Genomic DNA, 24,400 nt, shown 5'->3' on the forward strand with positions numbered 1-24,400 from the left:
GTAAATTTCCCCAAAGACGAACTCCCTGCTAATTATCAATCGACAACAATGCTTCCTCCCGCAGCAATTCCTCTCCTGTTCCATCCTCTCCTTTCAGCTTTAGAGGGATAGATATAATGATAGAAAGAGATACAAAATAAAGATAGAGACGTTACATAAATATATGTATGTGAAAGAGAGAGACTATCCACTATTCGGGCAAGTACAGGCCAAACAAGACGTGGGGGGTGGAAGGGAGGGGAACGATAATTCTCTTGTCGTGGAACAAAGTGCAGAAGCAGCAAAATAAAACAGTTGAACGAAACGAGGCTTGCAACGATTCTCGAACCTTGTGAAGTGACCCTTTACTTAGGTGCACGGCTACCACAACCAGAGGTTTGGGCGGAGGTTTTATTTTTGGCGAAGAATTTTCGTGGCCGGCCTGCGCTTGCCTGTATAGAGGAAAAACGGATGATATTGCGGAAGCAACGAAACACCTGGTAAACGTTACGGGCCATTAACCTTTTACCGTCCATTTAACTCTCCCCTCGCCGTGGATTTCTAAGTTTCTTAAGAAGAGAGGGGATGCGAAATCGGATGGGGGAGGGCAAACAAGCGATGGTCGCAATTACGTTATGATTACCCTTGCCCCCAATTACAACGGTAACACGGTTGACGACGATTGCCTCGTCGCCGATTTTAAACGTCGTTTAATTATCGGAGGGAAAAGTGCAAGATCGAACGAGGGTTTCATTTGTGGAACGGCTATAAACGTTGCTGCTATGATCTTGGCAATAACGTGGAATCGAACGTGGCTGATTTAAAATGTATATCGATTTTAATTTGAAAGTTGATCGAGGTAGTTATTGCGAATATGTGAATAGAAATTTTCAAATTCAGACTTCTGTGTTCCAAAAAAAGAAAAAAAATCGAAAACTTCTCACCCCACTAACCAGCCATTAACGACCACCTATTCGAGGTCTCCAAACCATGCACCATTATTCTCCATTTCTTGCCATCGTTCACCACTTCTCCTGCATTATCTTCGAACGGCCGCAAATTCTCGCACGCACAATCGAAGCCAATCCCTCTCACTCCCCATATATATATATATATCGATCCGATATATCGAGATAGTTATCCCCGGTTGTGCGTTGCCTTACGAAATAAGCACCGGCAGAAGCTTATTATGCGCCCGTGGTCAATAATAATCCGCCCCTTGTCAAGCGCAGCCTTCCTCCCTGCATATTACTGTTCACGGTTCCGGACAATAAGATCCCGATCGTGTCTGTATCATCCGCGTGTAAATCGATACCGGCCAACCGTGAAAGTTTCGACCCTGATACTAAGTTTAAGACAAACCGAGCCTGTTGCTTTGTTTCAGAAGTGGAACGACAATTCTTCTTCCCTTTTCCTTTACTTTTTTCTTTTTTCTCTTTTCTTTTTTTTCTTTTGGAACACGCATACGTCGAGAGAGAAAAGGGATTGGAGAAGGAGAAAGGAGGATTGAGCGAGTGAAAAGTGGCGGAGACGAGAGCCTCGTCGTTCGACTTCTCAACCCTCTCTTTCTCACGAGTGATTAGTCTTGCGAATCGGTGGAGCAACCCTTCTCTTGATTCCATTTAGATCGAATCGAACGAACGGGGACTATCTCGGGAGGGAGATTGTTCGCTCGACTCGGTTTTAATTGTTCTTCTAGACCGTTTGGACTCGAGGTGTTCGATTGAATTTCGTTACTCTGGTGCATAAAGGGGTTTGTGGGGAGAGAAATTTGAGAGGAATAAGATGGATCTCGCGGTTGAATTTTCGTTGAAGGTATAATTATTGAATTATTGAATTGGAAATTGTTTGAAATTGTTTCAATCGTTCCAATTTCTTTATTAAAAATTTTGGAGGTCGAAGGAAGGAATGTTTTAGCCCGTTGAATTTGGAGAAGATTAGCGAACGGTGGTATAAAATGTTATTCGTCGTCGAAGATGTAATTATTGAGTTATCGAATTTAAATTAATATCGATAAGCGTGAAATTATATTTGGGAACGTTGATGAAATCTTCCAAATGCTTTCTATGTTTCTAAAGCAATACATGAAGCATCGTTTAATTTCATATAGTGAAATTTTTAAACCTAGTTAGAGAAATATCTTGTTTCTATTCGATTCGATCGTTCGAATAAAATAAGAAAAATAAAACTTTATTTTGAAACATATTTGCGTATTTCCGTAATTTTAAAAGAAAAAAGAATTATTTTCGTATTAGATTCGTGAAAATTATTTTACAGAGATGAAATTAGAAATTGGCGTATTGATGTGAAATTTTATTTTTGATTTTTATAATTTCTTATTTTAAAATTGTTTAATATATTTGTTCTAGAACGGAATAAAAGTATATTACATTAATTATAATACATTCGTAATTTTATATTTCTGTAAACAGAATTATAACGAAGCTTTGGAGATTAATTAAATTGTTCATGATGAAAATATTTGAATAAATATATAATATTTCAAATTATACCAATCGCAGAATTCTTTGTGATGATCAAATTAATGTCATATTCTAAAAATCTCACGTTGAAAGATAGAACATCTGAATATGAGAATATGAGAATATATCATGATAATGAAGCGTACAACTGAGCTCTGGATAAAAGCATATCTTTCTTTTTTTTTTCCTTTTTTTCTTTTTTTTTTTCAGAATATTCGTGAAATATAGATACATATCTCCTCTCTCTACGCATGATCGTTATATTTTATTCGAAACCATAGAATAAAGCTGAGAAAACGACCGCGCTTAAATTTAATTTCATCTGTTTTTTAGATAAAGTAAGAGAGATATTTAAATATGAAATATATTTTAAAATTCATCCGAAATATACATGTCACCGTTCGAATCCCTCGAATTATTATAAAACTATTTAATTATAAAACTATTTACATGCAAAATTCTGAATGACATCTGTGTAAAATCATTCAAATTTTGCTGCTCTGATATTTGGCATAAATTAATATTACCAGAGAAATATATTCAATCAAAGAAATTTAATATAAAACTAATTAGAAAAGTAATTTAATTAAAAAAGTTTCGATTATAAAAAAGTTTACATTGCTTTCAGTTACACGAGTTTCGAACAATTAGTACAGCAGATACTGTGCAGTTTGAAAGAACTTGCTCGAAATGTCAGAACAGAAAGCAGATGGCTCATAGAACGAAAAGCAGCGAAGTTAGCAAGAAAAACTTTCGATATGATGTTTATTTAAAAATGATGGATGCAAATACTTGGACCAGAGATATCTTTATTCTTCGAACACGTAACACGATGATATTACATAACTATAAATAATCTGTTCTTCTTTTTTTTCCCCCGATTCGATAGAAAAATATCTGATATTATCCAAAAATTAAAATATCTTTCTACGATCCAAATCTTAACTTTCTTTTATATTTCATTAATAAACTTATCTATACACTATCGTAAGAAAAAAATTTAACACATTTGATATTTTGATCGTCCAAAAAAAACAAATTAATTAAAATTAAAAAAGATTTATCAAAACGACTGATTACCAATCATCGAGATCTGATCGAATTTAAACCCAAATCACTTACATTTCATGCAACACTCGTTACCCGACAACGAGCAACTCTGGATACAAAGCTAATTGTAATATGGCGAAAACACGTTTAACAAATTGTGTGTACGATTAATTAGCCCGTTTCACGGCCGGGCTTATAATCGGCTGGTTAGAGCCGGATGATCGACACGAAATCGGACACGTGAAAAACAAATTGGTGGATACGTGTCACGATTATACGAGGGAGGGGTGGTTGCGCCGCAACACTTTTAATCGTGAAAATTTACTCGACTCCGGCCGGCAATTAAATCTCGTTTATTTCCCGCCGTTTCGTCGTATCGATTTATAAACGAATTAATCGATGACACAGAATTTAAACGACAATTTTATCCTGTCTATGTTGAAACGTTATAACACGAGGAGGGCGAGATTCGTTAAATTTCACGAACGACTTGCCCCGCGTTGTCCTCGAAATAAATCAGGTTAATGTTTTAAAATCGATCAATCTCTAAATGCACGCGCTCTCTCGATAATACTTAAATTACGTGGAAATATACGATTGAAACGAATTTCCTTTGATGTTTCGGAAATATCGAAATTTCTGGGCTAGATTTTTTTTATATGTTTAATCCTCTTGAGAATCGAGTTATTACGGATTATTTTAGATGTATGATTATTTGTTACTTGGAAATTTATATTTGAAAAGAAATTACTGCGCGTAATAATATGTTTACGAAAATTATGTTTGCTGTATTTGGTAGGAGATATAATTTTTCAACGTGAATTGTACTTTTTTCAAGAGTAAAAAATATGTGAAAGTGAATTCTTTTCTTTTTTTTTTTTTTTTTACAAATTATTATACTTTTTTTTTATTGAATTTAATTAAATTAAGGTTATCTGGTTTGATAATAGTATGGGCAAATTTAATGTCGTAAATTTTACAAGTTACAATATCATACAGTATAAATTAATGTGCACAGAAAGATCTAGATAATTGAAACAATATTGCATAAAAATTTTCCATTTTTATACCATACAATTCCAATTTATACAATATAGTTGAATTCAATTATATACTTAAGTTTATGTACAATAAAACTGTTATATCTCGAATTGAAAGTAGCAGAAATTTTAATTAATCCAATTGCAAGCAAATAGATTTCAATGCTGTTTTGTATCAAACTGTTTGTATTGTAACTAAATTATACTTCAACCCACTTTGCTCGTTATCTTATCAAACGTTTCAGATCTACATAATTCGGCAGATAATTTCACAGAGTCATAAATATCATAATAATATTATCAAACAGAATCGAAACAATTATTTGTACTTTCAGAAACAAAATATACTTTATATTTTAGTCGTCTCAAAACGTATCTTTCCATTACCACCTTATTAAACGTAATACCCTACGTGTCTTTCCACAGAATTTCGCTTATTAAGTAAACCAAACATGTCCGCAATACGTGATTAAAATACATATTTATGCAAACAAGAGAAAAGAGAATTCGAAATGGAAAAAGACAAAAATAAAAAATCCAATTATAAAAATCGAAATAAACGCGTGACACGAATATTGGCATCCAGGAAAATTTGAAGAGCTGATTATTTGACAAATAAAACGATCAAAAATATACATGTGTGTTTTATTAAATTTCGACTCGATAATCATTCAATCATCGCGAAGTTTATATATTAATAAGATTCAAGAGACTTAAAATTGTTTTTAAAATTCTAGAGCGAGAAATATTAAAATGAAAAGAATTGTGTGAAGAGCAAACATAAAAATAATTGCTATTGATGAAGTAAAAATCTGGAAACACATCAGCCACTCATGGAAGTGTTGACTTGAATTCGATAAAGAATTTTGTTTCGTGTAGAGAATACCAGTATCGATTTATTACAAAGTAATAGAAGAAATATTAAAAATGAAAATCACTTTAAACTATTTTAATGATATTTTACGAAAGAGGACTTCGATCCTGCGATCAAAATTTATGAATCTTCAGAGGTTATCTGAATTCACTCATCGTTTATACAAATCTATATAATAGGATATTGAGTATTCGTGTGTCTCTTGTCGATCGTCGATGATTAAATACCTGTCACTCCAAATGTCTATTACGCCATCTGTGTCCCTAATTCTATAAATACGAATTCTAGGATTATGATCTGTCGAATAGTTTTTAAAAATATTTTAAAATATTTTATCGATCCAATCCCTTTTTTTTTTTTTTTGATGATAAAGCTATTGATTAAACCGATGAAAAGTAAGAAAATATTGTTCTCTGTATGATAAATTTTTCAGAAATTGCGAGATCAATCCAAGATCAACAACGAAAGTGTTTGAAATATTCATTTATTACGAAACTAGTTTTAAGACACTAGTTTTAAACACTCTGGTATCCATCACTGTCGACAAATTATTCTCGCATCAATTAAAACTCTGTGTAAAGTTTAAAGTTCAATGTTAAACTTAAATCTAAAACGGACCGCGTTAAGTTTTCGAGTAAACTCGAAAACTTGAAATCCAAAGTTCAAACTTAACTCGTTAGAGTCTATGCGAGAGGGAACTCTAGAAATGAGCAACTTGTAATAGGAAACGCGAAGCAAAATAAAAATATGGAATTTTAATAAAAATTCATTCGAATTTGAATAATCCAGTTGCTTTTTGAAATCACCTGTAATTCGATAATTTAAAACAATTATATATTCTTGTTAATCGTTAGATATCGATTTTCTATTGTATATTTCAATCTCACGTACATACCACAATTAATGTGACAATTCATTTACAATTAATTATTCCCTTCGTACAATTATATATGTAACCACGAACACTTAACGTCGATTAATCGCCTACGAAATTCTTACATTCCTCCATTACTCTCGAGATATCCACCATAGAAACGCATGCATATATCACTTGTCCATCATCAAAAATACACGCCTGAATACACGTATATGCAAATACTTATGCGCATCTAGCCAAATCCCTTTGAGCCTCCCCGTTAACAATGCGTTTCACGGAAATTAGCACGATACAAAATTCGAGAAATTGAATCGCGATGATCGCGCGTTGCGTGCACGAACCGTGCCAGATTCGTGCGAACATCATTTCGGCAAACTGTAGAGATGGAAAAGTGGCGAATATCGAGTACGGGGACGGCTCGAGTTTCGATCGTGATAGAGAAGTGGGCAAGGCCAGAATCGGGAAATGGGCGAGCATTGTTTGCGCTTGAACAATGGGGATCCATTAAAAGCCGCGGTTTCGTTTACTCGCGAATTATACATTTACGTGTACGGCGGACAAATGGCCGCGATTTGTGAGCCGAACGAATTCGTTACAGGATGCTCTTTTTCGCAGTTTAATTCTCGAAAGATTCGTCATTGTGAATTTGTATCTTCTCGAGAATTTTACTTTTTTTTTTTTCTTTTTTCAATTCGATTATCTAGTGTTCAATAACGCGGTGTTAATTGTTGGAGTTTGACTGAGAATTTGTTTATGTGAAGTTTTTTTGAGAAAATGAAGACTTTGAATATTGGTAATTGGTATTGTATTGTGATATTGATAATTCGAGTGATTTGATATAGAAAATAGATTTCTAATATTTGTAAGACTGCAAATAACAGGAACAAATGAATTTTGATATTTCAATCTCGAAGCAGAGGAACAATTTGCAAAAGCTTTTTCTCCTTTTTTAAATAAAAAATAATTAAACGATGTAAATATTAAAATTGTTCCAATAGTTTTCATAATTTTCAGATTATGTTGAAATTCTTGTGTTCTATTCGAAGAAACAATTTTCTAAATGAATAAAATTTTAAATATTTTAAATATTTTTCAACTTGAACTTCATGATGAAAAATTTTAATTTTTACAATTTTAATATTTCCCTTCTAGGAGAATATTGAACGAGTTAAATAAAGGTCATAACTTTACAGCAGATGTAATAAATGTTTTATAAAGGAAATTCTGAAATATGAATATGATTGTCATATAACCATTTAATCTATGTAATATTTCAATTTTCCACTCCGTACTTGCAATTTTTATTTTACAAATTAATATAAATATAAACATATACTGAATTAAATTAAATTAAATTTGTTAGAAAATTTATATAACATATCCTTTATCATCGCGCAATTAACAGAAGATTATGGAAAAAAAATTAATAACTTAAACACGCGTTTAAACAATTTCCCAAATAATATTCTCCCTTTTCAAACAAAATTTAAATCTCCTCGCAACAACGTCTAGAGGATTAAAAAGTTTAAAAACACAGTTTAAACTCGGGATAAATTTTTTCTAAACGCAGTCGATAAATTTTACACTTTTAAAAATCGGCCAGACACTTCAATCGGATCCACGTCCGCGTCTGTTCATCTTTGAAGTGGGCGTCTGCGCCCGTTTTCTATATATAAAACAGCCGATGAACAGGACGCAGAAGGCGGACGCCGAAAATTCTACCAAATATTTAATCTCCTCGAAAACCCGCTATCCGCTTAGAGAGGCATTAATTCGATTTCTTATCGCGCTCTAATAAATCCGGAAAATTAAGCGTATTCCCGTGGATCCTCGTTCCATCTCCTCCACCCAAGGGAGGATTAAAATTTGCCGGACGTCTCGGTATTCTCGTTATTCCTCTTTTGTTCAAAATGGAATAATCGCGACTTGGCTTTCGAGAGACGGGCCAATACACGCGCAACGAAAGAAGAACAATTAGCGTGAAAGAAAAGGGTTGGAAAATGAGGATCACGTGTGAAAATATGAATTGTTTAGGCGAATTTGTTTATAGAGATTTTTTTCTCGTATAATTTGTTGGCTAAGTGACTAGTAAAATCTGATTTGATTTCTAGAGCTCGATCAAACTGAGTCACTTTTGATCCACGATATAATGGCGTTTAGGTTAAGCGGTTAGTTAAAAAGTAACCGGGTCACTTTTTCTTGATTATTCGTTACGATTATGATCAAAGTAAGTAATTGGTGAGAGATAGAAATGTTTAAAGAATAATTTTAAATACTTAATTGTGAAAGTTAAAACGAGAAATGGATAAGTATTTATGTATTTTTATTTCTAATATCGTATTGTGTCGTAGGGGGAACATAAATTTGAGGCAAATATCTCGATACTTTTAATTACGATTTCGAATTTTTCTTCAATTTTCCTCGAAATATTTTCTTGAAAAAATTTTCAGGAAAAATTTCTTTTTATAACTTGTTCTTTGAACAATATCAAATAATATTACTGTGAATCGCGTTTCAGAATGTATATTTTCGTTGAAAATAGTGATAAGCAAGCATAATGACGCATTTATGTGCACGCGGCTATTTCATGCGAAAATATCTATAATGGTCGATTTTAGAACAAGAAACGATATTTCAGAAACATTATTATACATTGTATATTATACGTTGTATAAACTTTAAATCGTTGTCAAAATTTTCCTATGTATGTTTCCGAGTAATACGAGTAAGATAAGGACGATATATTTCACGTTATCCCGTAAATTCTGTTTGAGATAATGTTACTCGATCAATTATCCCCGTTAAATATAACGTTTCATTTTCGATAAATCAATAAGTCAAACACAATTATCCAAATTAGTAAAATGCGTATACGCTATTGAAACTGTTCACAATAAAATGTAACGTTTAATAATTGATCATTATACCCTGATGTATGCAACTCGTTCTGTTATATATAAAACTTCGTATTATTTTAATAAATTCATGGGTAATTTCTCGTTATAAGTTAAAGAAGGGGAGAAACTTAAATTCATCGTAATTGAATATTTTGATAATTCCCCTTCGTGAATTCTTAAATATTTGCTTGCTTTAACAATGGATAATATTCAATAAAAATGTTTAATGTATGACGTTAAAGCGTAATCTCAAGTATTTTAAACAGCTACATCCGAGGTATTAAATTTTAGGAAAATCCGTAGAGATAACTTTTTTTCAGAGATGCTCGATCTCCTTTTAACCTTTGAGGAATTAAAAATCGATTTTATCGCGTTACACGTTCCATCGTATCGCGTATTGATGTAATAATCATAAAGAAGAAATCGCTGGAAAAAAAAGTAGCCACGTGCCCGGATATTTCTAAGTGGGATACTTTAAATATAACTAACTCTCTTAAGAGGTTCCTGGAAAAGACAAATTGCATCTCGAGTAACATATCAATGCTCGTTATTGTCCCTCGTTCATATAAGCAACAGAGGTTTATTCGAGGAAAAGGGGAAAAAGAAGTTTTTCCGCGTAAACGTGTGCCGGTATTCCCCATTTAAATGCAAATGAAATCCTCGGCGCAGGCCGAGTGAAACAAGTAAAATTAAATTCAGAATCAATAATAAGTTTGCATATTCTTTCTCGAATGTCTGGTTAAGAATAAACATCCCGTCAAACTTCCTCGTATCGAGTCAAAAAAAAAAAAAAAAGAACAACAGATGCCTCGGTGTTGGGGGAGGGAAGGAGTTGAGATTTAAATTATTATTACGAGAAGTCTTTCAGTGGGACGGAATGAGATAAAATTGAAAAAATTATCTATTTATTTCGTCTATTGTTGAAGTAAAAACGATAGAAATGACGATTAAGCGCGTCATTAATCTTTAATTGATACACGATCCACGCGTGATTTAACTCTATTAAATATATGGCCGCAGGAAAATGGCCGGTCGCTATCCACTTTCGATCGAAAGAACTTTTTATCCCGTGAAAAATTTATATAACATGGACGGAGAGACAATTTTTTTTTTCTTTTTTCCTTTTTATTTCTTGTTTATTTATTCGCCCATGTATTCCCTACTCTAGAAATATTTAACACCCGGGGAATAAATAGAATTGACGTTTGTTCGAGCAGTGACAGTTTTGGGATGCAACTGCAAAGTGGATCACGTAACACGATCGGTTAGATTATTTTTATTAGTGAATCGATTAAAGTATACATATATTTTTTTTTGTTTTTTTGCGAGTGAGTAATACGATTTCGATTTTCGAGGATTTTTGAACCGATATTTGATTCTTTTTCAATGGAGAAAAATTCGACTTTTTTCCGCTAAATTTTCGAAACATTTTAATCGAACGATGTAATAATTTTTTTTTTTTTTTACGTATTAAAATTTAATAAATAAATTGGAGCGAAAAGTAATAAGAAACAAATCATCATCGTGTCTCGAGAAATTTTCTTAAAATTTATGAAGTTCTCATAGGGTTAATTATAGGCTTTAAACAAACTTCGTCGCCTTAGGCGCCTTGTTTTCACGCGAACCGGTCCTTCTAATAGGTCCAGGATTCCCAACCTGTATCTCGCAACTCCTCCCCCAATGAAATCGTTACGATTAATTTTAGTAGAAACCATCTTTGCGATAAATTCTATTGAAACGATTGCAACATTATCGCATTTCGTTATTTATATTCTTCACGATTATTTTTATCAAAAGAAGAAGAACGTTAATTCGTTTCAACGTAATTACTTTCCAATATTCTTCCATCGTGTATAACAATTTATAATTCAAATACAAGAGGATGACAAGTCACAAGTTCGATGAAACAAGAAAAAAGATTAATAATTTACGATATCAATCAATTCATCTCGCCATAACACAAACACTTTTTTAACATTACTGATAATAACCAATTTTTAATAATCCTTTGCAATGTTCCTCGCGACATCGAGCAATTGTGCCAATCCAAAGAGATTTTAAAATAGTGGTCATCTTAAAAAAAGAAGAAAAAAGATTGGGAGACACTGCGATAGGTGTTCCTATTCGCGAACCATCTCGGCACGTGTTATTTGTTGATGCTTCCTCTACAGGAATCGCCGGCCGTAAAACAAGCTTCGGGACCAGAACCACTTCTCCCCTCTCTTTTATTCTTCGCCGGTGGGTCTCGTGGCGTCTACCGCGGCGGGACAGTCATCCGCGTTCACCTCGAACGGAACCATCGGTCGCTACGCGGCCGGAAGTGCTCGTTTTCCGTCCGATTAGACCGTTAACTTGACCGTTCCATCGCTCGTACCGAACTTCTCGCCCGCGATTTTCCGCAAGAACACATTTCCCCTCCTCCACGGGAAAATCTACTGCTACCAATCTTCCTCCCTCCATTTCCTCCGTCGATTTTCGATGAAATATCTCGCGTCCTCGTGGCTCGAGGAGTGTTTGTAGTTGGAATGAAATTTCGTTTATTTGTGAGTTTTGCCAGAGAGAAATCGAGACTTCTGATTTTTCCCCGATGAAATTTCGTTACGTTTCTTTCTTTGAAGAGATAGATATCTTGATTTGAATCTTTTGGGGAGGGATTTAATTCTATGGTTTTCGAGTTCCTTGTGGTATCGTGCGTATTTTTAATTTTCCGTGTTTATTGGAATTAATATTTGTTTTAATTGTCGTTTGTCGAATTTAATACGATTTTGTGAACGGTTTTCTAAAGTAGATGGTTTCAAGCATTCGTTTTTAACGGATTATAATATAATAGGAATATGATAATTCTTCTATACTCACGTTTAATATATCCTCGATGGAATTTCGAGTGTGTTCTATTACGATTAATTGCTTTTGAAATTTTATCAACTCTAATGATATATATTTTATACGTTAAAACAAAAGGCATTAATATTGAAACAAATTTGAGCATTGTTTCATTAAAATCACAAAGATGAATTTCTGAATATAAAATGAACGATTAAAAATATCTTAACGTTGATTTTCTTTTTCGCGTTAATCGATGATAAATAAGTTAGAATTAAATTATTGAAAAGATAAATCCATTTAAAGAAGGTGATAAGTAAGTTTAATGGGTGGAAAAAGAATGGAAAAAAGAAGGTAATGGGTTAATCTTGCATAATGGAACACAAAAATTCTCAATAACGGAAGTGTACTTATAGGTCATTCGATAAAATTATGCGAGGATCGTTTAGTTGCGGTTGCAGGCTGGGCATAATAACATATCTTGATCGACAATCAACTCCAACATAGTTGTATCGATTAGTCAATACGAGAACAAGGAGCTGGCTGAATTGTGGCTATCCTATGCACGATCAATGCTGTAATCGAAATCAAATGGTTGCAGCATAACAATTTCGTCAATTGATCTCTCGTACGTTCAATGATAATGTTTGTTATAAATAAATATAAACATGATTATCGAATAATAATTATTAATTGTACAGGTTTAATGCTATCATTTATAAGATGGATTTTCATCTTCATTATTTTTAGAAATATTCTGAAGAAGAAATTTTGATTGGCAAAAATCTATACTTGTAAAATATTTTTTATTCATTTAAAAGAGAATTTAACGAAAATTGTTAATTATTATTTCAGACTTCTATTCTTCGAATATAACAATTATAAATTAAATTTTTTCGTAGGTTCAAAAATAATAGAGATACTCAAGAGGATTAATATTATTAGTCCACTCTTCACGTATGAATTCTAAAATTCGCAGATATTTCCACAAATATCTCCCTTCATCGTAATTTATCTGCATTTAAACCGACCACACCGTTCCAAATACTATAATCATCCCTTCTCTATACCCTCTTCTTAAACTCAAATTTCTTTTCTCAACACCTTCATTTCGTCATTATCAGAAAAAAGAAATCAGAAACGAAAGAAACCACCAAGAAGAATTAATTTCCTTCCCAATACCCATCATCTAACGTTTCACGACTGTCACGAACCCATCTCATAATCTCTCCCACAAAAAGAAAACACGAAAGAAGAAGAAGCAATACAAAATTGGAAGAAACAAAAAGAAAAAAAAGAAAAATTCCTCGTCTTCGCCAACGCCCAAACCTTCCAACCCTGTGGAATCTCAATAAAAATTCATCTCGAGGGGAATTAATTCCCATTCAAACGGGTTTAACAGCCCCCAAAGGGATTTCGGTACTTTAAAAATTACCAAGTCTCTCCTCTGTTCCGCGTTAAATTTCCTAAAAAGAAGAAGAAAAAAAAAAAAAAGAAAAACCCTTCGATCGTGTCTTAATCCACGATTAACCCCTCCTTGTCTCGGTTTAATCGGCGCGAGAACGACTTTTTCCATCGGGTTGCAAATCCGCAGAAGGGGAATTGGAGAGGGAGGGGTTGGAAAAATCTGCGGCAACCTGAAAAAAAACCCCTTTGCACCCACGAGCGAAGGGCGTAAAAACGGGGGATGCGTGCCCCATTTAGGAAGATCGATCGATCTCTCCCTCGCCGAACACTTGCCCAATGATCGATGTCTGCTTCCTTTTTTTCGCGTCGACAAACGAACCGTCCCGTGTTCGTTTGTCAACCGTGGATAAATCGCGGCTCCTGTTTTTTGCATCCCCTCCTCGACGTTCCATCCGCGATAATTCCGCGACTCGTGAAGATTTGTTACGCGCGATGGTGATTATAGGGGAGGAAGGGGAGGGGAACCCGAGGATGGAAATTTTGATTGGTGCTTGAATTTTTGCTGGAGGAGACTTGGTTGGTTTGTTTGTTTGTTTGTTCGGGTTTTATTCGGACGGATGAGATGGGGAGGAGGGATTGGTGGTAGTTTGAGGTGGCTCGTGATCGATTTGGAAACAGTGATAGGTGTTATTTGTATAAGTGTTATAACTTTCTGGTTTTTCCACTTTTTTGTTCGTGTTTTATTTAAATGACACGTTTTGAAGGATCTTTTGTTTTTTATTGATTTTTGGAAAAATTGAATCAATGTTTTTCCGAAATAATAATAATAATAATAATAGGTGTAATAATGGTTTAAAAATATAGCAAAAAGCTTAAATATAATTTTTTTATGAAATATCACATGAATTTGTTGCTAATTTATCTTTTCGCATAAAAAAATTAGAATTATTTAACTTCTCATCTTTGTACAATATTTGGAATCGATATCTATTAAAATAATTTTTAATGAATATCAAATTGATTATTCTTGAAGAAAAAAGAATTAACAAAAAATCTGAGTAAAGCTGAGAACACAAAGGAAAACGTGATAGGATAACTCACTTTTGAATTTATTCGATCGTTTTCACATCGTGAAAGAAAAACTGTCCTCGTAGATGGAGAAAACTTTCAATCAAATGGGAAAGTTTCAAACCAGACCAGAAAGAAAGAAAAGACAGAACGAATCGTTCAGAACTCATAAAAGTTAGTCGTGAAATTTTTTCCAGACAAATTATTAGTCAAACCACCGGGTTGACGATTAATTACAATCCGAAAAAGATCGTAGTGGAAATGGTGAATCGTGCTGCCCTCTTACATTAATTATTCCTAATTATTCTTAACAAATTATTAACAGGTTTTATTCTTTTCTTTATGCCATTTTATTTTTCTTTATATATATATTTTTTTTATATTCATAAGACACCTTTGAAAACTCTCTCAAACATTCAAACTGAACAAAATATATAAAAATACATAAAATATTAGTTGAAACTTATTTATGACTAATTGAAGTTTGCAGATAGAGTGAACTGATGGTACGACGAAGATAAAACTTTATTTCATTCTATCTCGGCCTTGCTTCGTTTAACAAAACTTATTTTATGGCATATAATAAATAAGTTTCAAATGATATTTTTCTATCATTTAACATCAACTAGTGATTGTGAATATATTAATATCTTGTTACGAGCAAAGTTATTGCATAGCATTATGAAAATATTATTTTATTAAATATAGAAAATGTGCCTCAAATTAATACAATAATGAAATAGAAAATTAGCATAGCGTTATAACAATTATAAAATGTATTAGCAAATTTGATGGAAAATTTATGTTATCGTAATTGATAAATTAACATTAGTTAAAAGTAATAAATTTAGTTGTGATATAGAATATTAATAGCGATAGGAAATTTATTTGAAATATAATCAATAATGATATTTTGAATTAATTTATAAATTGAAACATGAGTTAGAAGCAAAGTTTTCCAAATAATAATAATAATAATAATATATCAAGATTTCTAATAGATCATCAAACATCATATTTATGAGAATTATTGCAATCAATATTTACAATTTATCGACTTTTAAAATTACCTAATTACCATTTATTATATCATATATCGTTCAATATTAACATGATTAAATTCCTCCTTTCACCTTGTTTCCAGAAATAATTTGTTCACACAGAAATTCTATCTTTCTTGGTTAAAATGTTTCATCTAGAGTTTCGAAATACATAAAAGCTGCAACTTTCATCACTTTTTTTTTTTTTCAAACATCCTTGTTAAGAGAAACAAATTAAACTTGATTCCAGATCCGTGCAAACGACTCTTTGTAACTTTGCGTAAAACTTAAAATCTCGAAAAAGGAAAAAAAACAAAGATAGGGAATACAAACTTTTAACCAAGCAGGACAAAAGATTAATTAAACACCTATCGCGCAAGATTTTTTTTTTAAAGAAGAACAGCATAAATATTTTTCCTTTTAATAAAATCATTCGTTTCGAAAAAGTGTTATCTTTCATGACGCGAGTTCGCGGGCCATCATTCCTTTGAAATTCATCGAACCATCGTGCAAAATCGACGTTAATTTGCTCGTTTCACGCCACGAAAATTTATACTCGACGCGAGAAAGGCACGCAGAGTTTATCGGTGGAAAAATATTTGCAGATCCGTGTCGAACAGCTTACATCCTGATACAAACGTTAACACGCTCCTCTAACTCTTTCTCTCTTTCTCTCTCTTTCGCACGCGATGCATAATCCAGATTTGTCGCGAAATAAATCGATGAACACGCGGGAATTTATTCGTACGGTTAGATCCATATCAACCGACCGAATTCGTTATGGTAAAAATATTGTGTATTTTCTCGCGATTACCCGTCCCGCCGCGTTGATAAATAGCCTCCTCGAATTGAATTCGCGCGATTGATAAGCGTATTATCCGCGGAAGGAGGAAGTGGATTCCGTTGTCGCTCAGGATTCCACCGTGTTTCTGTTGACGCATGGCTGGAGATCGATTTGCATTAAAATGGGGCAAGGAAGAGTAGATAGTTTCTTAGGTGGAGATAAGTTGACATCTCGAAGGTGTATTGGATGGATGTGTAGTAGCGCTGGATTGTTGGAGATGATGCGGATGAATTGTTTGTCTTTTTCACGTTTTTGACGTGTGACGGAAGGTTTTGTGGAAGAGTGATTTTCTTATTCGCTTTTGTGTGTAATTTAAGAAATTTTGTTCAATGCTTTCAACGGTACTTTTTAAAAGGAGATTATTGTTGAATGTTGTACGATGTTAATTTAAGTTAGTTTTTTATTTAATAAGAGAGGAAAATGATAAAATGTAGTGTTTTTTCATTCTAATTGTGGGACTTTTCGATATTTGATTGTATTTTAGTACAAATATTTTTACATGTTAGATTGTGATTAAAAATTTGGGGTTAAAAATCTTAGAAAATTTTTAATTTTTAATAAAATACTTTCATAAAAAATCTATTACGACCTTTGAGTAATTCTAAGATTTTTTAATGAATATGTGTATATATCTAAAACTGAATACACGAATTTTTATTCGCGAATATTTTTTTTATGATTATAGTGAATAAAGAATAAACAATGAAAAATCTTTTTATAGATTGAAATAATGTTTGTCGAAAAATTCAAAGCCTGTTCGAATTTTCGCATTTGTTTCGAAAGTACGGTATTTTAAATTGCAAAGTGAAGTTTTCGAGTACTGTGACCATCGCATTTCGTCGTGAACAGTGGAGAGAACGTGGAGTAAAACGAGACTCGAGAAGAAAAATGACGAATCATGTGTACCGTGCAATCGTCTACTATTTCCTGATTGTTTATTTAAAGGGTCTACTGCAATCCTTGAAGCTCTATCCCGGACATCCAGCGGATTTGGTAAAATGCACGGCCGACTTTAACGTGAGTACATACTTATAATTTTAAATTCATCACGATTAAGTGCATATATCGTAGAGATAGTAACATCGATTGAATTTATTTATTCGGTGTAAGCATTGGAGATCTGGCAGAGAAACTTAATCAAATTAAATTAAATTTTTGCACTTTTGTATTTTAAAAATTACAAAATCTTAAATGTGTTAATTTTTTTTTTTTATAGTTAATACTTGCAGGAAGAATTACAAAGGCAAATTAATAGTTACTCTTTCATATCTCCTATTTTGTCGACTTCGTGTTAATCAAGTTTCATTAGATGGAAAATTTTTGTAATTTTCTGTCGTTGCAACTGGATTCGTCCTGCTTTAAATGTCGTAAATATATTCATTTTAACAACTTTATATTCATATTTCTTGCAGAATATAATTATTAATTACAGAACCTTTTATATGACATATTTTATTTAATAAATAATCTATAATTTGAAACGAATAAAGAAAATATTTAGTTGTGCTTCTATTTAAATTAATCTATCTCTATATTTTCAAATAATATTTCATTCGTTTTAACAATCCTATTCTTTTATTGTATATTATGACATAAAATTATATATCATACAAAATTTCGTTTAATTTGAAATTCATCAGACAAAATACAACGACAGACAAATATTTAATATAAAATGGAAAAACAAATGTTCGAAAAACAAAAAAAAATAATAAATTATTCTTTATGATTTATTCACAATATGAAATGTTTCTTAAATTGAAAATAGACGCAAAATAGTTTTCAAATATGAAATAGAAAAGAATAATAAAAATCCATGATTTCTTTCATATCGCGAAACGTTATCTAAATTAAAATTAACGAATGATGAATCGATAATTAAAAGAACAACAAAATAAAAAAATTTATTTTAATCGACAGTACAAAATTAATCAAAAATAAAGTTAAAATCATTGTGAAAAAAATTATCCCCTCTAAAATAACTATAACAGTGAAATAATTATAAAGAAAGGAAAAAAAACTCATCAAAGGTTCAAGAAAATTGTCCAAGCTTCCCTATAGGGCCTAGCCCCAAGGGGCAGCGATGCATCGATGGATCCCGGTGAGTCAGCACGATAAATCGAGCGATTTATGAAGCGGCACAAGCACGACCATTCTCCAGGAATAATGCCGCTATCGATGTGCGTATATGCACAGGTGGGATGAGGGAACAAAGTAGAATCATCTCCAAATTTCGATTTTCTATGATGTTCAATCTTGATTGAATCATAATTCGAAAAATCAATCGATGCTTGTTTGGAAATTATCTTTTTTTATTTATATATTTTCAATATATATAATAAATATTTTTAAAGAATTTCGTTAATTTCATCGATTGAAAGACTTTTTTTAAAAAGTTTTGCACATATTTTTTAATAAGAATTTATCGATACGTGATTATTACATTACGTGCAGCTACACTAAATTTCCATTATGTTGTGATTTATCCAAATACACGCATTATTTTATGCAAAGCGCAAATTATTGGCTTGACGCATTTTATGGGTATCAATGATTTGCACAGATCGTTAAAAATGAAACATCGTTCAAGTATGCAGCAATAATTAACCGGATACATTTGACGAATTATTAAAACCGATTGACCTCTCGGTTTAAATACTTTTCTTCTTTAAATAATTCCTCTCTCAATTAATCATTAAATATAAAAATATGTCCAAATTATCTTTCACGAATAATAAATAATCGACTCGATCTTTCTCCAATTTTCCAAAATCATATTATCTACTCTCGATCATTCCACTCTCGTTCATCAAATCTCTCCGACAACTCTCCTCCAATCTCGATCGAGAAAAACGAGCAAAAGAAAGAAGGGAAAAAAACGAAATCCCGGATCGTAACGCCAGATCCAAAACCGCGCCGTGAAATAAAAGAAGAAACCTTTCCCTCCTCGATAAAAGTGATTTAATAAAACGAACGCACCCGTCACTTGCTCTAATTAACCGAGAAGGGAGGGAGGGCAAAAAAAAAAAAAAAAGAAGGAATCCGATGAAACAAAGACGCGTGCGAGTGACGCTTCAATACGATCGCCGATTTATTTAATTTGTCAACGTCAGTCAAGCCGAGAAGAGGCGATGGCGCGCGATCGTGAAATCTTCAATCAAAATATGACGAAAAGCGGGACGAGCGCGACCCCGTTTCAGTCGTAATTAATTCGAGGGAGGGGGTGGATTCGTATCACGCCTATCGACCGATTATAACCGATTTCGTAGGGGATTCGCGTACGGCGAAATAATTATTGGACAGCCCAGCTGGAAAACTGGTTTCGTATTTACGAGAATATAGCGATAATGTCCGTCATGACTCGTCGTGTGACGTGGCCGTGTATGAACGTTTTTCGGGGGAATAACGTTGACGTGAATTACTTAATTAACGAGTAAATAATCGTGGTGAGCGGAGATATAGGATCGCGTGTTGAAAAGTTTGAAGGGTGGATCGATGATTGCGCGATTTGTTCGAGGATCCGTTTGTTTCTACGCGAGTTATTTTATTATTTTAAAATTACGAATAATTAAGTAATCAATGATTTGATTAAACGATGATTCGGTGAATTGAAAAAAGAAATAAATAAAGAAGAGGGAGAAATATGGCACGAATATGATTTGCATAAAAATATTTTTGTATATCTTAAGATGTAATTATCTTCATGTTTTATTTACGCTGTGCTTAATTATAGTTTCTAAGAATTAAGATTAAAGTTTCCATTAAGTTTTCAAGATTTTCCTCGAAAAGGAAAGAATTTGTAAAGATGTGTAAACGTTTAGTTAGTTAATTTAGTAAAAGAACGAGTCTGTCTTTAACATAAAAATTGAAACTAATATCAAAAAAAGAAGAATAATAAAACATATTTAATTAATATATTTAAAGATTGCAGAAATTGAGATCATTGTACGATTAACAAACGATTCTCCCTTTCGTTATCGACTAATAATCGGATCAACGATTCCCAAATTATTCAAATCTCAAGTCTGTTTAATAAATTCGTGAACGAGAATAGAAAGGGGCGTTCTTTCACACGGTTAAATTGATTCAGGAAGAACGGTTACAGCGTATTATTACGTCATGAAATAATCGCGACCCGGCATCAGACGGTAAAATTAACGTCATTTCGAATTTATGCTTGGTCCAGAGCGTTCACCGACCATCAGTTTTCACGGTTGGCCACGTTTACATTAACACATCCGCTTGATAAGAAGTAATAACGACAGCTCGAACGCGACACCGTGATTTGCGAACAGGGTTGTTGGAATCGAATGCAACAGGAAATTGCCGATAAAATGAAATAGCCTGTTGTCACTTGTTTATCGAATTTACCAAAGGATGGGCACAATCTCGTTTCTCGTTTGTCAATTCGAACATTTTAAAAGGTGGATACACCTTTTTTATTTTTGTTCACCCTCATTGGACGTTTCAGAGAAACTCTTAAAAATGTTGCTGTTGAAACGAGGAAATCGTTTGGAGGGCTTTTGTGAAATATTTTGCGAAATTTTATTTCAAATTCGTTTTTTTTTTTTTTTTTTTTTTTTAATAATATTGTATTGCTTTTCCATTGGTGGAATTCGTATTTTGTTTGAGAGTCTTGTTTGACGAAAAACGAAATGGACTGAGTGGTTTAGGATTCAACAATATAAAACGGTTTAGAATAAATTTAGCATAGAATCTCTGAAACGTGTTGAAAAATTTTGCAAATATAGAAAGGAAAAATAAGGAAAACTTTATTTTTCGTTCTATTTTTCATCTATTTTATCATCAAAGGGGAATAACTTAAAAAAGTATGAACGAGAGTGTAATATAATATAAATTTCATTCAATTAAGATATTAAGATATTTCTAATGTAATTTGGGGAAAAATCTCTGATAAGCTCGTACTTCCACGCCATTTTTAGAAAAGTTAAATTATAACCATTTCCTCTGAAGAAGGCCAACTCGAGCCACAGAAATTCTGATGGCTTTTGATGCAATTTCATTTCGGAGCTACAAATATCTGTGCAAATGCATGTAGAAATGGTTCTCAGTTTTCACGTTGAAACGTACATCGAAAAATTTTAATCATCGTTTTGTGAACAATTGTTAAATTGAAATAGTTTAAATTACATGAGATGAATTAGTTTTTTTTTTTTTACTAACAAATAAAAAATGTTGAACAGTTATAATATATTCCTGATAAAGAAAGATACTTTAGTACCACTTTAATTTAAATGATAATATTCGAAATACCTGAATGTAATTGAAATTTAAAAATTTTTTTTAATTTATTTATTTTCTTCTTCTGTAAATAAAAATATCTAAATATTTAATTTCGTTTTCAGGACAAGAAGTAATATTATGATAGTAGATAAAATTTTATTTATTAGTAAAATGTTAATTAGTAAAATAGATAGAAATTTAAAAGATTTTTATTTTCAACGTCACTTGATTGTTAATTGCCATTTTTACAAAGCATCAAAAATCGTATATATGATAAATTTCATTTGAAAGTTATCCATTCCTTCTTTTGAATGCGTTATCTATCCATTATTTACATAAAATATGAATATTACACCTAATGCAACGAGATTGAATGTGAAATACGACACATAAATTAAGGATGTTCTTTGATAAAGGAATTAATATATATATTCAATGGAATTTAAAATGTCATCTCGATTTTTTAATTCAATCTGCTATTGATTCAAAGGAAAACTTGAACGGATAAATATCGATCTAATATTGTAATTTTTTATTCGTAACATTTTTACGATGAAATTTATATTTTTTAGGAATAAACATTTCACGTTAACGACGAATTTGAATTATAGTTAACGAAAATATAGAATAGAGGATGAGAAAAAAAAGAAAAGAGGAAATTAATCATACATTTAACAGTACAACTATCTTAAAATAATAAGAAAACGTTTAATTTAAGACTTGGAATTATTCACACTATTGAATATTCACTGTTACAGTAAAAACAAAAAATTCTACTACAAAAATTATTTCTCTGAAAAGATCCAAAACAAAGGAAACTTAACAAACAATCAAAAGGGCAAAGTGTGAATGAAGAAAAATCACCCAAGAATCGAGCGGGGAATCGTATTTAATTAAACGCTAATTGCTACCAAAATCGAGATCGCTTCATTAATGTCTATGGCATAGAATGAAAGAAACGAGCCCCGTGAAAAGAGAAGCCATTGAAGAGGATCAGAGGGTCCACCTTGCCGAACGAAGAGGAAACGCTTCGAACTAGACGGGACTAAAAAGTTTCCTTCCCCGATTCTACCAAAGCGAGAGAGGAGAGGGAGAAGAATAACAAAAGAGGGAAGAGGAAAAAGGAAGATTTCATCGTCGATCGACGTTTTTCCATCGAGAAATCGGGAAAATATACATTATTCTTCTCCGAAATGCTCCTAAAGGGAGTGCAAAGAGTTGTTTCTAGTTTAATTCCAGTAATTCGATTTCCATTAAACGGTTTCCGACCGCGGTGTGTACTCAGGGGAGTCGAACAGTAAACGGAAGAGATTGAGGGGGTGCGCGAGAAGAAGGGAAAAAAGTTGGATACGAAAGTTTGAAAAACGTGACGGGAAAGGGAAACACGAAATTACAAAAAAAAAGAGAGAGAGAGAGAGAGATTTCTCGTTGATGTTTGCTGATGAATTCGTGGAATTAAAAAAATATCGAATTCTCTTTTATTATATACATCCATCATTAGATTCATTGTTGGATATAGTTTTCGATCTCATCCTTCCATTTTTGGTATCTCGAAATTTTATCAGATGAAGCAAGGATTGTTTTAAACGGAAATTTTGTATTTCAGATAGACAATCTTTTTTTAATTATTTAGTAACGTGACAAAAGACGAAAATTTAGGCAAATTCCAAGGTATAATTTCACCTCGACAAATCAAACTTTAAAATTTCGGAATTTTTTTAAAAAGTTCGAGTCAAATGCTAATCATATATTTTTCTAAAATTTAAAATTTTCCAATAAGCGAAAGTAAGATCGATTTGACTTCTCTTTATATAAATTATATCGCAAATTTTCTTGTACATTTTCGTTCAAAAAATCACAAGTCATTATTCGACGTAAATCAATCTTAATTGCACACCTTCTTACGTACATCCTTTTTATTAATAATATATTAAAAGTAACTTAGTTTCTTTCAACTTTTGTATCACACCGATAGAATTAATATGCGGTGTTCGAAGTTCCAAGACGGTATTATTTCGATACTAATCTGTTAAACGAACTCTTCGCTAATTACGGGTCCTGATGTGGCTCAAATTGTGACTTATGATTCAACGTCTAAGCTCCGCGTATATCCATCTTGTGGCCTTTGAAACGGCCCGTTAATCATGCGATCCGCCTTAAAGTTTACACAGCTTGCCTCTCGATTACGTAAAGAGCCCGGCTGAATATATAACAGCATCGTGACACGTGATCATTAAGGAACACCATCGAACTTGGAAGACGTTATATCCCGTGTCTAACGTAGCCCTTTTTTATGTTAGACGCGGGGAGGCGCATCGATGTCGTAAATATGATAATGGAAAAGAGGAGGGATCCTTAATTTTAACGTATACGACGGATAGATTAAAATATAACCTGGTATATATTCTAGCGTAATCGCTTTGTAAATCGTGATAAAATTGAAAATTAACACTGGCCGTTGAATATAAATTACCGCGTTTAAAATTAAAATAACGCGATAATCTGGCTCTTTATTGTGATGTAATGGAATAATGAACACACAAGGGGAGAGGGAGAAAAGAGGATACACACATCGTGCATATTTCTGTGAATTTTATAAAATTTCGAATCTTTCTTCGATCGATAAAATGACGAGAGATTTATCGTATATAAAAATTTCGAAGGAACGTTTTGACGAAATAAAAATTTGTCGGGATTCCAAGTCCCGAATTTGTAGTTATTTTTAGTCCGAAACGATGAATTGCAAGTTGAGCGCAGGAGTTTTTAGGGCGGTT

At 32.6% G+C, this 24,400-nt stretch overlaps 1 protein-coding gene across 18 annotated transcripts in view; it reads left to right on the forward strand.

Annotated features, from left to right (window-relative positions):
- Positions 1-24,400, forward strand: part of LOC107997743 (collagen alpha-1(XVIII) chain) — a 324,989-nt gene that overhangs the window by 248,057 nt on the left and 52,532 nt on the right. For 10 of the 18 annotated variants that reach the window (XM_017056538.3, XM_062082618.1, XM_017056542.3 and 7 more), the window contains one exon: positions 17,328-17,399. The exons of 3 other annotated variants lie outside the window; for them this stretch is intronic. In XM_017056538.3, coding sequence (XP_016912027.1) covers positions 17,328-17,399 — 72 coding nt within the window. Of the gene's footprint in view, positions 1-11,460; positions 12,652-16,240; positions 16,560-16,583; positions 16,724-17,067; positions 17,400-24,400 lie in introns of those variants that run through there. 5 more of the 18 variants (XM_062082631.1, XM_062082633.1, XM_062082632.1 and 2 more) reach the window with 5 other exon arrangements.

Source organism: Apis cerana, linkage group LG11 (assembly GCF_029169275.1).
Source record: "Apis cerana isolate GH-2021 linkage group LG11, AcerK_1.0, whole genome shotgun sequence".
NCBI classification, from domain to species: Eukaryota; Metazoa; Arthropoda; class Insecta; order Hymenoptera; family Apidae; genus Apis; species Apis cerana.